Genomic DNA, 16367 nt, shown 5'->3' with positions numbered 1-16367 from the left:
AATACGTTATATCCTGCAATATTTAACTGCCAGTTCTGTTCTTTATGTAGCCATGTTTCAGTTGTCCCTACTACATCTTGTTCCTCACTACGAATTATTGCCTCCAGTTCCCCCATTTTGTTTTGGATGCTGTGCACATTGCTGTACAAGCAATTTAATTTGTTTTTAATAATTGTTCCCCTCACTTTATACTCATGTTCAATAACTGTATTTCTTCCCTGACCATTTATGTTATTATTCCTTACCTTGGTCTGACCTTTACTCTCATCTCCTATTTCTTTCATCTTCAGACTTGTGTTATTTTCACCCAATCCCCCCCTCCACCTTCTTACTAGTTTAAAGTCCTATCTACAGCCCTATTTATCCTTTCTAATAGGACACTGGTCCCATTCTGGTTCAGGTGGACCCCATCCCAGAGGTACAGCTCCTTCCTGTCAAAATACTGGTGCCAGTGTTCCATAAAATCAAACCCCTCCTTCCCCCACCACTCTTTCAGCCACCCATTCACCTTCCTGATCTGAAAATCACTATGCCAATTAGCATGTGGCTCGGATAGTAATCCCAAGATTACCACACATGAGGTCCTGTTTTTTAATTTAGTTCCTAACTTCTGATATTCTCTTGGCAGGACCTCCTCCCTTTTCTTACCTATGTCATTGATCCCAACATGGACCACGGCAATTGGATCTTCGCCCTCCCTTTCCAAGTTTCTCTCCAGTTGCTCCGAGACGTCCTTTACCCTTGCACCAGGTAGGCAACACACCCTCTCGGATGCAACTGCAGAGGACGCTTTGATTATCAAATCCCCTTTGACTATAACATTTCTATTCTGCTCTTCCCCCCCACCCCTTGGACTACCTCTTGCTCCACGGTGCCATGGTTAGCATTCTGGCTGTCCACCCCGCAGCCTACATCCTTATCCTCACAGGTCGCAAGTACACCGTACCTGTTGGATAGGACCAAACTCTGCGACATCTTTTTTTACCTCTCCTTGTTTCCCCTTACCCTGCTGATTAACAGTCACACTCTCTCCTTCCTGTATCTGCGCTTTCCTCTGAGGTGTGACTGTACTCTGGAGAAAACTATCCAAAAATTCCTCCCCTCCCCTATGTGTCGGAGTGTCTCTACCTCACACTCCAGCTCAACAACTCTGAACTAGAGTGACTCGATCCAGTTCTCAGTACTCAGTAACCCCTCCCAACCAGTTCCCCCAGTGATTCCACTGCTTAAACCAAATTATAAACAAGCAGGAAGAAAAACTATAAAAATACATTTTTCATAATTCTATTTTTAATTTTTGATGAGGTATTAATGGCGACACTCTCTAGTAAGATAAATACAGTTTAATGTATTTATCCCATAATATTTCAAAATAAAGACAAAAGTCCCTATATTTGTCACAGTCCCATCAAATTATTATCTATCCTGAACAGCATTGTCAACAGTTTTGATCCCTGTATAATAAGATTACCTTTACAAACAAGAAATGGAGATGAATACAAATCAGTGGACTAAGCTATTCTAATTAGAAAATACGCAATGATTAATTGCATGCAACTGCCAGCTCCACGCTGATATTTTATTTGGTTATTTATTCCAGAGAATTATGATTTTTAATTGGCTATATCACCATGCAGTTGCTTGTGACATTAAATCCCTATATACTTAATCAAAATCTTTCAGTGATAATAGCCTCGAGCAGAGTTAGCAGTCGCCAATGTAAGTTCTCCAGGTAGAGTTACTGACGTTTTTATTTTGAAGTGCACGTCACAGAGTTTGTTTTGCTCACCATATCAACTTTTTTTTAAATTTAGGACCGTAAAAGGTAAGATAAAGTTGACGCAAGCACAGTTGATGCACCTGATTACATTTTGCAGCCAATTTTATATGGTAATTAAAGTTCACAGATCCATACAGAAAATAAATGGATAGTATTTGATTTCCATAATTTAAAAACAAAGATTAAAAACTTTATTAAAAAATCTATCAAGAAACAGTGAATTATAATTAATAGTGAAAGATGAAACTATACCCTGAAGCTAAAATATATTGGGCCAGAAATAACGGAGGAGCTCAACAGCGCTCTCAGTTTTTAGTGGTGAATTCAAGGAGCAAGTTCCCGTGTTCGCACATGCTCAGTAAAACGCGGAAATCGTGAACTTGCTCTCAATGGTTCGCCGGCAATATGACAGCTTCGAATTAAAGGGACATCGCACGCTACAATCAGCGATATCATTGAAAAAACGCTTATCTGCCCAGATGGAAAGTAACTTATTAGGTCACCAAACAGGTATGCTTAAAAATACCAGGTCTAAATTAAGTTTTAAAAGTCTTAATGACTGCAAAACAACTAAAAATTCAATTTTGAAAATGTGGAGTCTCATATTACTCCTTATTTTAACAAAGGCTATGGGCCCCGACAACATCCCGGCTGTAGTGCTGAAGACTTGTGCTCCAGAACTAGCGGCGCCTCTAGCCAAACTGTTCCAGTACAGCTACAACATTGGCATCTACCCGGCAATGTGGAAAATTGCCCAGGTATGTCCTGTCCACAAAAAACAGGACAAAACCAATCCGGCCAATTACCACCCCATCAGTCCACTCTCAATCATCAGGAAAGTGATGGAAGCTGTCGTCGACAGTGCTATCAAGCGGCACTTACTCACCAATAACCTGCTCACCGATGCTCAGTTTGGGTTCCGCCCGGACCACTCGGCTCCAGACCTCATTACAGCCCTGGTCCAAACATAGGCAAAAGAGCTGAATTCCAGAGGTGAGGTGAGAGTCACTCCCCTTGACACCAAGGAAACATTTGACAGAGTGTGGCACCAAGGAGTCCTAGCAAAATTGAAGTCACTGGGAATCAGGGGGAAAACTCTCCAGTGGCTGGAGTCATACCTAGCACAAAGGAAGATGGCAGTGGTTGTTGGAGGCCAATCATCTCAGCCCCAGGACATTGCTGCAGGAGTTCCTCAGGGCAGTGTCCTAGGCCCAACCATCTTCAGCTGCTTCATCAATGACCTTCCCTCCATCATAAGGTCAGAAATGGGGATGTTCGCTGATGATTGCACAGTGTTCAGTTCCATTCGCAACCCCTCAGATAATGAAGCAGTCTGTGCCTGCATGCAGCAAGACCTAGACAACATCCAGGCTTGGGCTGATAAGTGGCAAGTAACATTCGTGCCAGACAAGTGCTAGGCTCCAACATCTCCAACAAGAGAGAGTCTAACCACCTCTCCTTATCATTCAAAGGCATTGCCATGGCCGAATACCCCAACATCAACGTCCTGGGGGTTACCATTGACCAGAAACTGAACTGGACCAGCCATATAAATACTGTGGCTACAAGAGCAGGTCAGAAGTTGGGTATTCTGCAGCGAGTGACTCACCTCCTGACTCCCCAAAGCCTTTACACTATCTAGAAGGCACATGTCAGGAGTGTGATGGAATACTCTCCACTTGCCTGGATGAGTGCAGCTCCAACAACACTCAAGAGGCTCGACACCATCCAGGACAAAGCAGCCGGCTTGATTGGCACCCCATCCACCACCCTAAACATTCACTCCCTTCACCACCGGTGCACCGTCCACAAGATGCACTGCAGCAACTCGCCAAGGCTTCTTCGACAGCACCTCCCAAACCCGTGACCTCTACCACCTAGCACGACAAGGGCAGCAGGCACATGGGAACAACACCATCTGCACGTTCCCCTCCAAGTCACACACCATTCCGACTTGGAAATATATCGCCGTTCCTTCATCGTCACTGGGTCAAAATCCTGGAACTCCCTTCCTAACAGCACTGTGGGAGAACCTTCACCACATGGACTACAGCGGTTCAAGAAGGTGGCTCACCACCACCTTCTCAAGGGCAATTAGGGATGGGCAATAAATGCTGGCCTCGCCAGCGACACCCACATCCCATGAATGAATTTAAAAAAAAGTTTTTGGTCATTCGAAAAAAATTTTAAATTTTTAAAAAAAACTTTTCCCTTCTCTCTCTTTTATTTCATTCAATTATTTCTTTGGCTGTTTATATAAAAACAATTACATTTGTATTTACAATGACATCCAGAATACCAACTTTAAATGAATGAAGTCTGCTTGCCTGCTTGAGCAATGCAGCCTGAATCTGTGGGCGGGACTTCTCTTCCTGACAGATTTTGTGGGCGTGTCTTCTCCTCACAGATGTTTCCAGCCGTGCGGCAACTCACGCTGCGCAGAGGCTGGTTTGATAGCGCACATTTTGTCTAAATTTCAAATTCAAGCAATTGGACGCCACAGAGCCTGCGGTAAGTATTTTCGTTAATTAAATTCGCAGGAACTGCGGTGAACGTTGCCTCGCCGCTCCGCGCAATTTCTGGACCAATATGAGAAATGAATGGTTAGGATTAACTTAAATGATTGGAGTTATCAGAATCTAAGTCCCCAGCCGATTTGACTCAATTTTGTTTCATACTTATATTTTTGTGCTCACTCTAATTGACTCACTGCTTAAGGAATAGGCACTTCTTTCACAACTCATGATGCGATTAAGCCCTACTAAAGTACAAACAGTACTCCTAATTACATCTGGATTTATCTCATCGATAACACACCAATTCATGTGACGACAATAGGGATAAGCAAAGTTTCAATTCGTTTGTGCAGTTCATTTTTTAAAACTGAGCTGCTTTAAAGAAAATTATGGCTGGAACTTTTTTGATGGAATCAATCAATGCAGCGATAACTATTTTTCTTGCTGGCAAACTATTCCATGTATCGAGTACTCTGTGGGAACAAATAAAAATCTTCTAATCTCCTTTCTCACTTGAGGCTTGTTAATTTTCAATCTGTGTTTTCTATTTCTGCACACTCAGCATAGCCTGTATCGTTTGTGCCTCTCAGTATTTTAATGACTTAGATTATGTCCCTTTCAATCTTCTTCAATCAAAGTCAACCCTGTGTTTTGCAGCTCAGTTACATCATTGGGTGGAACCATATGACAGAGGGAAGAAAAGTCTTCCAGGAGATAAAATAAAATGTGTTCCATTGAATGCAGAAACTTAAAAGCTGCAATAACTTCAAATGTGTATTGAACTTTAGACTGATCATTTCAAGATATGCATTCAAGATGAGCTTTTTTGATTTATATAACAAAAAATTATGAGGTGATGTTTATATAAAAAGCGCTGCTTCAAACTGTAAACCTGTGTAGTGCAAAACATTGTGGCACACCAGCACCAAATATGGAGAATAACACTCCTGATTTTACAGAAATGACTGACTTGAGGTCAGTAAGGAGATCATCTGAAAGAAGTTATCTTACATCCCCAGTGCAATGCATTTTCGTCAGCCAGCTTGCTGCACCATCTTTACAGTTTCAACAATAGAAGAGGGCTGGCAGTCAGAGACAAATGAGCATAGCTCTGCACTTATGCTAAGTAAGGAGAGGGCTCTGGTTTCTCGCACTGAAAAACAAATGAAGCGATAGTAGATTCACAGCTGGTCACTCACATGTCTCTTAACAATGATACATCACTTGGTGTACCATAACTGGGGATTAGAAAAGTGAATGGAAGACAGAATTCTCCCCTAACCCTTTAAAATAGCAGGAAAGGCAGCAGAACCTTAAAGTAAATGTAGTACAATTATATTAAACTCTTTATTTGAGAAAAGAAGAAAGCCCTAATTTTAACCTAACTCGCCTGGCAAGAATGAAGCAGGTTCAGGTCGGTCGGCTGATATATACCTCGCCTTGTTCTCGCTGGGTGGCTTAGGTTAAAATCGAGGCTAAATAATTACTTCCACTTAAAATAAATTAATTTTTGCCCAGCTGATATTATCGATTTGATAAATGTTGTGATCTGTTTGTGCTGTTTCATACTAATGCAGACTGAATCGCCCCCAAGTCTCTCACACAATACTACTCAACCCACCCTACTGCGTGTCAAAGAGGGGACAACAATGTTTACTATGTTAAAGAGTGTAAAGTGTTCCTGGATTTAATTTGATAATAATCCCTCTCGTCCAGTGAGAATGGTGCGGGGAGGGGTTAGAATTAGGTCGAGTTGACTTACTGGCCTGAGATCACTCCCTCTGGCCAGGTCGTGGATCTGGTCAGGTGACAGGTGGGACTCTGAGAACCTTTATGTTAATGGAGCCGTGCCGTTAGGATTGGCAGGGTCTCCACGTCCCCAGACTCTCTGGGTACGCCTTGTGGCTCGCATGTACTGCTCCCGCCCCCTTTTAAAATTGGGGCCAAAGTTTCAATTATCAGTCTCAACGAGCACCTGCTAATTGCCATTTCCATTCTTCACATGTTCTGTTATTGGCTTTTCAGAACATAATGCCCAAGGGATAAATTTGTACTGTAGAAACATGTCCCCCAATGCGCTAGAATGAAACAGTTAGAGCCCATTTAATGAATTACATTTCACAGCCATTAAAAGTATTGGACTGGAACGTAGAAGTGTGATGATTTCACACTATGATTCAGTGCATCATTCAGTTCCTGTTCCTGAATTAATTTTTGTCAACTATGTAATTTTTTAAAAGCAAATACATTCTAACTTTGGATACCTTTGTTCTGTAAAATTAATTCTTGTTTGGGATACGTAAAACTTATTTAATTTATCTCATCCATAACAACTTTCCACATATAGGGCTTGATTTTACAATGGTGGCAGGTTGGCAGCGGGGGGTGGGGGGTGTGAAGTTTCGTGTGGCAAACCTGCATGAACAAAAGCGTATCATTTCCGACGCAATCGCATATTGATTGCTGATGATTAACGTCCTTTCCGGGTTTTGCACCCGGCAGCCAGCCTGATAGACTGGGGGGGGGAGAGGGAAGATCGTGGTGGGGGGGGGGGGGGGGGGAGAGGAGAAGATCGGGAGGACATCGGGGGGATGAAGAGGGGGACATCAGGGGAAGATCGAGTCGGCGAAGAGGGGGACATCTGAGCGGGAGACATCGGACATCGGAACAGGTTGCAAAGCTGGGTTCATTTAGTGTTTTCACTTCCGTCTATGGTTTTTTATTTAATTTATTTAGTTTTTTGTTCCCTGATCCGGCCCTTCCCCACCAGGTGTGAATCAGAAGCGGTGGGCAAGCTACCCAGGTGAGTTAAAAATCTTTCTAAGTATTTCATCTGTCACAGGTAAAAATGCCTTAAATACCTCAATGAGGTACATTTGGCTCTTTAACTGTCATCGGCGGGACTTCCGTTTTCGGATTGCCCGCGCGGACACAGGTGGGTCCCTGGGAAACTCGGAAGTCGGCGGGTTGGAGCCGGCTTCCAAACCCGAACGGGATTTCCACGATTTTCGGAGCCCTCCCCCACTCCCAACGCACCCGCAATTGCCTCCTAAAATCCCCCCCATAGTATCTCCCTAGTCTTTTTTAACCTTTCACTTATAGCCAGGTTTCTGTATACTATCCTGCAGGGGACAGAGGACTAGGTAAGCCACCTATGGATTTCTCAGCATCTAGTGCCAATACTGCATCTGAGACTGGGGGTAATTTTTAACTTCTAGCCGGGAAGGGAGTGGGGAGGGGAGGTAAGATTTTTGGGTACAAAACCCGGAAGGTAAGTTGGTGGGTCGCAAAGCCAATCAATTTTACTTCTGGTTTTCGCGCCCAGCAGCCAGCCTGATGGGCAGGCTAGATGGTTGTCGGGCAGGAAGGCCTGCGGTAGCAGGCCACAGCCAGGGATCAGAGGGGAGGGAGGGAGGGTGGGATCATGGGCTGGGAAGGAGATTGGGGGGCCGAGAAGAAGATCGGAGGTTGCTGGATGTCCACCATGGCGGGGGGGGGAGGGGGGGGGTGTTCCAGCTGATCAAGGGGTTCCTGTCAGCCAGGTGAGTTTGTTGGGCCTGGATGAAACACTCCTGCACCTCCAGGCCCACAAGCAGTGCAATAAAGGCGCTCACCTCATGAATTCGGTCTTCCCCTCCTGCTTTCACCTGATGTGATTCAGAAACCCGAAGAAGTATGCTTACATTCAGTTTAATTTTCCAATGCCCAAAATATTTCGTATCTCAAGTATTGCAATGAGGTACATTGCCCTTTTAAGTATCGGCCCGCCGACTTTAAGCGGGGGTGAAACTTCCTGGTGTCTGCTCTCCACACGCATACAAACCTGCCTGGGATAAACCCAAAAGTGGGCGGGTTGGAGCCAGGATGCGGTCCCGCTCCAAAAAACAGTTATTTTACCCTCCCACCCGCCCCCAACCCACCCGTTCTTGGGGGTTAAAATTTACCCCTGGGTATCCAGAGTGTAGTTCCATTCAGAAGAGCAATCAGAGTGTCAAAGTTATAATTCTACTGTGGATCCTAATCCTAACCTTCCTCACTTCTCGTTCCCAGTAATCCGGCTGTGAACGAATGAAGCTCAGCATGAATCTTGATTTTGTACAGTTTGAGTGCATGACTACAGAACGATGAAATACATATCTTAACCTCCATATGACATGCCAATTGAGTTTTCTCCTTGGCCTTCACACCTAGACTTCAAAAAAGTAAACTGTGTGTGTTCTGACCTTGTATAAAACACTTACTTAATTGTCTGTTTCTGAAGAATATCTTGGTCAGTTGCATTCAACGTCACAACAACACTGCCTATTGGGATGTTCTCCAGTTTGACCACCATCGTTGGGTTTGGATTGAAAACAGGAGGTTCATTCGCATCAAGAACTGTGACTTGCACTGTGGTCGTGGAGCTGGAACCATAACTGATCTCAGGCATGATTGGGTCTTCATTTTCCACCTTAATCAGCAGTGTGTGAAATGCGGATCTTTCATAATCCAAAGACTGAAATAAAATCAATCAAGAAATGTTCTAGTTACTCAAATTGTTAAATCCACTAAAAATCAGAATTGTACAAATTATAGGTGCAAATTATCGATTTGAAATTTACCTCCACTAATAGCAGATCAATATTTAAAACAGACATGCTCATTTGTTTGAATCAATCTTTGTCATTGTTTGAACATTTTGATTCCTAAAAAGTGAAAATTGTTCTAATTGTTCATGGACATTTAGAAATTGAGTAAAAATCCATTCAACATTCCTTTCTCTTCTCTCCCTTTTCTCCACAAGGCATGGACTCCCTCTCTGGGATAGAGTTCTCTAATTTCTGTAGTTGCCCTCTGGGACCTTGCTATTATTTATGTTGAGATTTTTGATACTTAATGTTGGCAGCCTATCTGTCTGAGGAGCCAAGCCCAATACTGTCTTCATCCAACGTCCACACACTTGCACTTTCTGCAGGAGTCACTGGATGGTGACCAGAAAGGAAACCCTGGCTGATTTTTCCCTTTCTTAACTGAGTCACTACTGCCTGAGTACTAGGGCAGAGATCAATTAATTCAACAGAGGTCATAATTGAACCCAGGATCTTCATGGTCTCTACGGCTCAGAGAAAAAGACTTTGGCTTGGATTTTCCTCAGATTATTGGAAAAATGCTGGATTGGGACTTCCAACCGCTCATGTGATCCCACCAGCAGGTGACTGCATTTTTTTTTGCAATGCCTCTTTTAATATACAAGGCAGCATTTCAGTGAGAGTTCTGCTGCTGACTGGCTCTCCAGTGCTGGGAGGGAGGGATTTCAGGGCAAGTTGCAGCTCAAATGGCCAGAAGCAAAGCAGATGATTCAGAAGGGAGAGAGAAGGAGCTGGATTGCACTTGAGTATAGAAAAGCGCTGGCAGAAGGCACGGCACCATCTGGTACACCTCCTCACCTACCATTCCGCTGTCACATATCACATCTCCTGAATGTTTGACTGAGAAGCGAAAAGACTGCTGCATTGCTTGCAACTGAAAACATGTTCACAAGGGAATGTCCGGAGACAGCTGAGTCAAAAGACATTGATAATTGGTCTGTAGCAGGACTAAATCTTTGTTTTCTTTATAAAGGAGAAACACGCAAACAACCAGAGGCAAAGGACTGCCACAGGTGGAGGAATGGTTAGCCTCAGGCCCCTCAGTAGGCATGACGTTCTGCAACTCCTGGGAAGACATACTGGGGAGCCTGTGGGAGATGGTAGAGTTGGAGGAGAGCTGTCAGGTTCAGGTTGGTAATGGGATAGAGCACTTACAGAACTGTGAGGTTTTGTTGTTGGCAGACATTCTGATAACTTGAAAAGCCTCCTGTTATTGCGCAGTCACATCTTATGATTCACAAGTCAGAGAGCACCTTTCTAAAATGAATGCCCTTTGTGTCCCTCACAGTTGCTGAATGCTTACAGAAAGAAGCCTCTGATGAGCAGCCCACCACCTCCAGAGGAGCCACTTTCTCCACCCAATCCATCATGGCACCTTAATTATTCAAGCACCAGCCCAGATACAAATAATTGGCCTGAGGACATGACTGAGAAGGAGGAGGGGGGGATTCACACAGTGAAACAGCTAGAAGGGAATGATGAGGAAAGAGCTGTCTCTCCTCAGAGGGGCAGAAACGGCTGCCTTCAGCTGAGGAGCTCAAGGACCAAGATCTCAGAGTCCCATTCTTTAAAAGATCTATGATTCAGGAGCATAGATCTCATGTGCAGGCAGTGTTGACAGTCTCTTTTCATATGGTGCTGATGGTTGAAAAGTCCACATCCCACATCTCCAATATAATGGCATGAGGTGAGGAACACCCTGGTGACTATGGCAGTCCAAGAGATCAATGCAGCGCCAAGACATCAGGAAGATATTCTAAGAGCAGTTGCTACTTCTGGAGTAGCAGCAATGATTGCTTCCATAAATAGCTTGAATAGCACACCAGCTCAGGGTTTTCAGGACTTAATTGTGACTATTCATCCTACTCTCATGTAGACCATTAACCCAAATGAGCTCGTGGCATATGATAGTGGGATGCAAAAAGTGGCTGCAGTTATCGCTGCTTCTCATGGCAGTGACAATGCAACTGCATCAATACAGCTCCTTCCAAAACCAGCACAGGAGGGAGTTTCTGGTCTGGATCTAGTAGGCATTGGATACGCAAGCAAGATGACACTGAAAGCTGGTGCTTCAAGGGCATCGGTTCACTGAGATGAATGCCATCTAAGTCCTCGAGGGGTCCATGGGTACAGACCCAGTCACTAACTTCACAATCTCCTGACACTCAGGTAGCACCACATAGGAGTAAGAGTATAGGGTGATGAGTGAAAAGAGTTTTAGACATGGGCAGTCACGGAGATAAGAGGGAGGGAAAAGCAATATGGCACTATGAAACAACAAGATGGTAGTAAACATGCACATTACTGGCAATTGTGTATTGTGTATTTTTCACAGGGTGTTTTCCTGTTATCTTTCTTATATTGTAATTAATGTTTGTAACAGGATATTAGAAGTATTATAAATAAAGAATGAAGAACAAACTTTATATAGGCCTTTCACAATGTTCCAAAGCATTTTTAAATATAGTCACTATTGTAATGTAAGGAGAACAGCAGCTAATTTCTGCACAACAAGGTCCCACAAACAGCAATGTGATAAATGACCATGTCATTTGTTTTAGTGATGTTTGGTTAAGGGATGAATGTTGGCCAGGACACTGGGAGAGTTTGCCTGCTGTTCTTCAAACAGTGTCATGGGATCTTTTACGTCCATTGGAGAGGGTAGACATGGACTCAGTTTAATATCTCATCCGAAATACGGAACCTCCAGCACTGATGCACTCCCTCAGTACTGCACTGAAGAGTTGGCCTAGATTATGTGCTCCAGTCTGTAGAGTGGGCTTGAACCCATGACCTCTGACTCAGAGGAGAGTTAAGGCTGATACTTTGAATTAGCTGAATTTTTAGGGAAATTGCTCTGAGCAATGTACCTTTGCAGCCTGAGAAAGATCCACAACTGAAGAATTGCTTTGTGTCAAGTTAGAAGGCCAGTGTTCTAGGTCTTTATATCATTAAACCTCCAAATAAATATGGTTGCCATTGGGTGAGAGTCTATGAATACTCTAAAGGACTATCCTCCCTTGAGCTGACGGAAAATAACTTAATTAACGACTGTTGCACTGGATAAAGAGAATAGGAAGAAGTATTAAAATATTACAAAATGAGACATCCTTACGTATGGAAATAGAAAACTTCTAGCAAGTCGTGACTTGCTTTGTGTCTTTAAAATAATTGCAGTCCAGTTTCTTACATATATGATTGTAAGGAAGCCAATGAGTTTTTTTTTCCCAAAGAGGATGAAAGACTGAGCACTAATAACATACTTACTTTGTCAACTAATAACATTCCCTCATTGGTCTTTGGATTGGTCTCAATTTTGAAGTTCATGTCAGGGTTTCCATTGATGATAGTGTAGACCGCTCTCCAAGCTCCAGTAGCTGGGTCATCATTGTCCTCCACAGTAAGATTTACTATAATTCCAGTAAATCCTTCATTCACTGTAGCTTGAAACTGATTTAAAAAAACACATTGTTATTACTAAGTGGCTGCAAGGCTTCAATTCTCACAGTCAGAAGACAAAATAAATTTTTCAAATACTGTACCACGTTTTCTATGCATTTTGTAGTTATGTTTCCTAACATTCAATTAGTTTCCAACAAACTAAAATATTATTCCACCTTCTATAGAAAAGAAACTTATATTAGACTGAATCCTACACAGATTATTTGAACTACTTTTCATATATTGTGATTGCATTTATGTAGACTGTAAAGTCTAAAGTGTTCTAACCATTCATTGTAAACAATTTTACAACACCAAGTTATAGTCCAGCAATTTTATTTTAAATTCACAAGCTTTCGGAGACTTCCTCCTTCCTCAGGTAAATGTACATTTACCTGAGGAAGGAGGAAGTCTCCGAAAGCTTGTGAATTTAAAATAAAATTGCTGGACTATAACTTGGTGTTGTAAAATTGTTTACAATTGTCAACCCCAGTCCATCACCGGCATCTCCACATCATGACTAACCATTCATGTTTGATGGACACTGTGCAAGTCTATTAGGGAACCAGGCAGCTCTTGCTGATGGGTGCAAGTATGTGGCCTACATCTTCCAATGGCCATAGCCTCAAAGGGGAGAGTTATGAACACCTCACTCATTTGCAGCACCTCTGATCATTCCACATCTAAAGCAATTGATTATTACTCGCAGATGGCATTGAAGGTCAAAACCAGGCGGCTGAACTGTTGGATCAGTTACCACTAAATAGGTATTGGCTATGTTTGAAGCATGTTCTTGCCATCTAGTACACCGTTTGGAGGTGAGATTTAGGTCTCACAGAAATTGTGCAACTGGAGTGCTGGATCTCAGTGATATTGTGAGAGTTTGTGTACAAGCCTCCTAGCCAACCCTCGCCTATGCCAAATATTCTTCCTAAGCTCCCAAAACCTTCCACCAACATTGGAGATTTTAAAAGCTACCGCATCACTTAGGGATACAGGGAGTCAGATCAAAACAAAGTTGACCTTTTGGACTAGACCTCGCTCCATGACCTGCACCTCATCCATGATCCAAAATGATGGGGTACTTTTCACTCTGCCAGATGGAAGCAAGACTATTCTCTTGACCTCACCTGGGTCACCAACACAGACTGTCACCAACTTCAAATTATAAGCAGTGTTTTGAAAAATTTTCCACACAGTCAACATTGTCCGATTATAACCAAAGTTGGAGTAACCATACTTTCGTGAGCACCAATAAAAACCTTCGCTGGAACTATCGGAAAGCAAATCAGCTCAGCTTTACACAATCCACCAACCGCAATATCACTTGTATCCCACACAATCTCTATTTGAACTACCGAGACGACAGATCAAAAAACTATAATTAGCAACCATTTAAGGTAGATTATGTTTACTTGTTATACGCATATTAGGGATTGACCTGTCTTGGTACATAGGTATCGCATCAATATCATTGGATGAGATTATTAGTGATGCTAGTCATCATGTAGCCATGGAAAAGGCAAAAAGAAGTTTTCAAACAGAAATAATATTAATTAAATACTGTGGAGAGAGACTGATTAAGAAGAAATGATTTTCAATTGTGGCTCACAGACACATCTTTGTGCAATAACCTAATGTACTATATTGAAAAAAAAGTATGCTTTGCTCTTGAAATGTGTCCTTTGAAAGCTCATTTTTATTCTCCTAATAAAACATACTCCTCACCAAGGTTTTGATTTCCAATAGACTTGCTATCTTTGCAAACTGCAGCAGTCTGTGATTTTAGGAAAAACAGGCTTTTGAGGGAATTTTGGTTTTGTAAAAAGAAATACTTCCACAGTCTGACTCCTACATTTATTTTCAGAATGACATAGGAGTAACAAATACCCCCCACACAATGGGCCTGATATTAGGAGGGCGGTGGGTTGGCAGCGGGGAGTCGACTGGGCGTGTGGGTAAAGCACCCAGTGAAATCGGGGTGCTCCGCATGCAATCGCAGCTTGATTGAAGCCACTTACCTTGGCTTCCGGGTTTCGCGCTGGAAAGCTGTGCAGCGGGCGGACTGCGCATGCGCAGCATAGGCTGTCAGCTGGAGGAGCCCTATTTAAAGGGGCAGTCCTCCACTGACTGATTCTGCAGAAAATAGGCAAAATTACAGCATGGAGCAGCCCAGGGGAAGGCTGCTCCCAGGTTTAATGATGCCTCACTCGAGGTCTTATTGGATGGGGTGAGGAGGAGGGGGAGGACAGAGATCTTCTCCCCGGCGGGCGGGAGGAAGTGGCTTGCCTCTGCCACCAAGAAGGCCTGGCTCGAGGTGGCAGAGGAGGTAACCAGCACCACCAACATATCGCGCACTTGCATACAGTGCAGGAGGCGCTTCAATGACCTCAGTAGGTCAGCCGAAGTGAGTACACTTACTCATTCCCCTACACTCCGTCTGCCACATCACCGTCCCCACCCCACATCTCCTTCTGCACTGCCAACACTACTCTATCACATCACTCCTCATACCCACTCAAAGCTCATCCTCATCTTACCTGCACTTACTCACCTCGCCGGTACTCATCCCGCCACTACCACTCAACCTAATCCTCATACAATCTTATGGCTCTAGCTCATACTCACTGTCTCATGCATCTCTTTCACGGTCAGCCTCACTCAACCTGCCACTACCTGTGCTGCAGCCACAGGGCATGCATCACATATGTGCAGTAGGAAGCGTAGGGCAAACGTGTTGTGAGCATGAAGGGGATGCACAAGGGTGTTTGAGGGTTTGTCATGGTTTTTACTTATATTTAATTTCTGATCAACTCACATCACATATTATATTGTCACCACTAGTGCCATGTCTTTGCGAATCTTGTCTGGTTTGTGCAATAATGCCCTTTCCTGAGGATCACTATGAAGACCCACAACTGATGCCACCCATTGTGTCACTGCAGAGTGGGTGTAGCTATAATTGTAGGGCTCTTTTGTGCAGACGACTGAGAGACGTCGACGATGTCCCCGGTGGCATCCTGGAAGGATGCAGAGGAGAAGTTGTTGAGGGCAGTGGTGACTTTGACAGCGACAGGTAAGAAGATGGTGCTCGGGCCAGCCGGGAGCAGCTCGGCATGAAGGAGGCTGCAGATGTCCACGACTACATGCCGAGTGACACTGAGCCTCCATGTGCACTGCTGCTCAGTGAGGTCCAGGAAGCTGAACCTCGGTCTGTGGACCCTGTGGGGAGGGTAGTGCCCTCTGCGATGCATCTCTCTCTGCCATTGCCCTCCCTCCTGCTGTGCAGACGGATGTGTCACAGCACTGTGTTGTGGAGCTCCACGTGTCAGAGGTGGAGGGCGTGGCTGGTGAGGCTGGTGATGCTGTTCGTCCTCCGAGGAGCTCATGACTGCAACTACGGCGGCCCCCATCCGGAAGGTGTACGTTTGAGGGGGTCCGCAAGGTAGGTAAATGTGTGCAAGTTTATGAATGTTATTGTTAGGAGGAGGGTGGTGGAGGCCAATCTGTGTCCAAAGTGACAGAGTGGCCTCCTGCAATGAGTGAGGGTTTCCCCCCCACCCCCCCACACCAATCTGTCAAATGGACCTTTGCAGCTGCCACAGGCTGATGGCTGCAACACGTCCATTTCAACTGGGAGTGTTTCCCCCATTACGGGAAACAGTCCCAGTTGTTTGGAAAATCCCACCCCTCCTAAAATATCAGGTCAATCAGGTCTGTAAATGACCTGAAGTACCTACTCAATTAGTTTAAGTGGCATCCCGCCGGCTTTAATTGCCAGCGGGAGTCCCACATGTGGGAGCTGCGGGCGCATGTCAGCACATCGCTGGGGATCCCAGAAGTGGGCGGGTTGGAGCTGGGCTCCAGGCCCGCCCCGGGAATCCCCGATTTTTGGAGCCCCCCGCCATGAACGCACCCGCTCGGGGGTGCGAAAATCGAGCCCACTCAGTTCAGTTAGCCTTAAACATAATCGGTTAATTGTATGTACCATTTTTTTTTTTA

The 16367-nt window shown here is 44.2% G+C and overlaps 1 protein-coding gene across 1 annotated transcript in view; it reads right to left on the bottom strand.

Moving 5' to 3' along the window:
• Positions 1-16367, bottom strand: part of cdh13 (cadherin 13, H-cadherin (heart)) — a 768401-nt gene that overhangs the window by 71295 nt on the left and 680739 nt on the right. Inside the window, exons 9-10 of the mRNA XM_067998100.1 lie at positions 12192-12374; positions 8538-8791 (exon numbers count right to left, since the gene is read on the bottom strand). Coding sequence (XP_067854201.1) covers positions 8538-8791; positions 12192-12374 — 437 coding nt within the window. The remainder of the gene's footprint in view (positions 1-8537; positions 8792-12191; positions 12375-16367) is intronic.

The sequence above is a fragment of the Heptranchias perlo genome, chromosome 16, assembly GCF_035084215.1.
Source record: "Heptranchias perlo isolate sHepPer1 chromosome 16, sHepPer1.hap1, whole genome shotgun sequence".
Classification (NCBI taxonomy): Eukaryota; Metazoa; Chordata; class Chondrichthyes; order Hexanchiformes; family Hexanchidae; genus Heptranchias; species Heptranchias perlo.
Note: the sequence above shows the minus strand (reverse complement) of the source record. Positions and strands in the feature narration are given on the sequence as shown.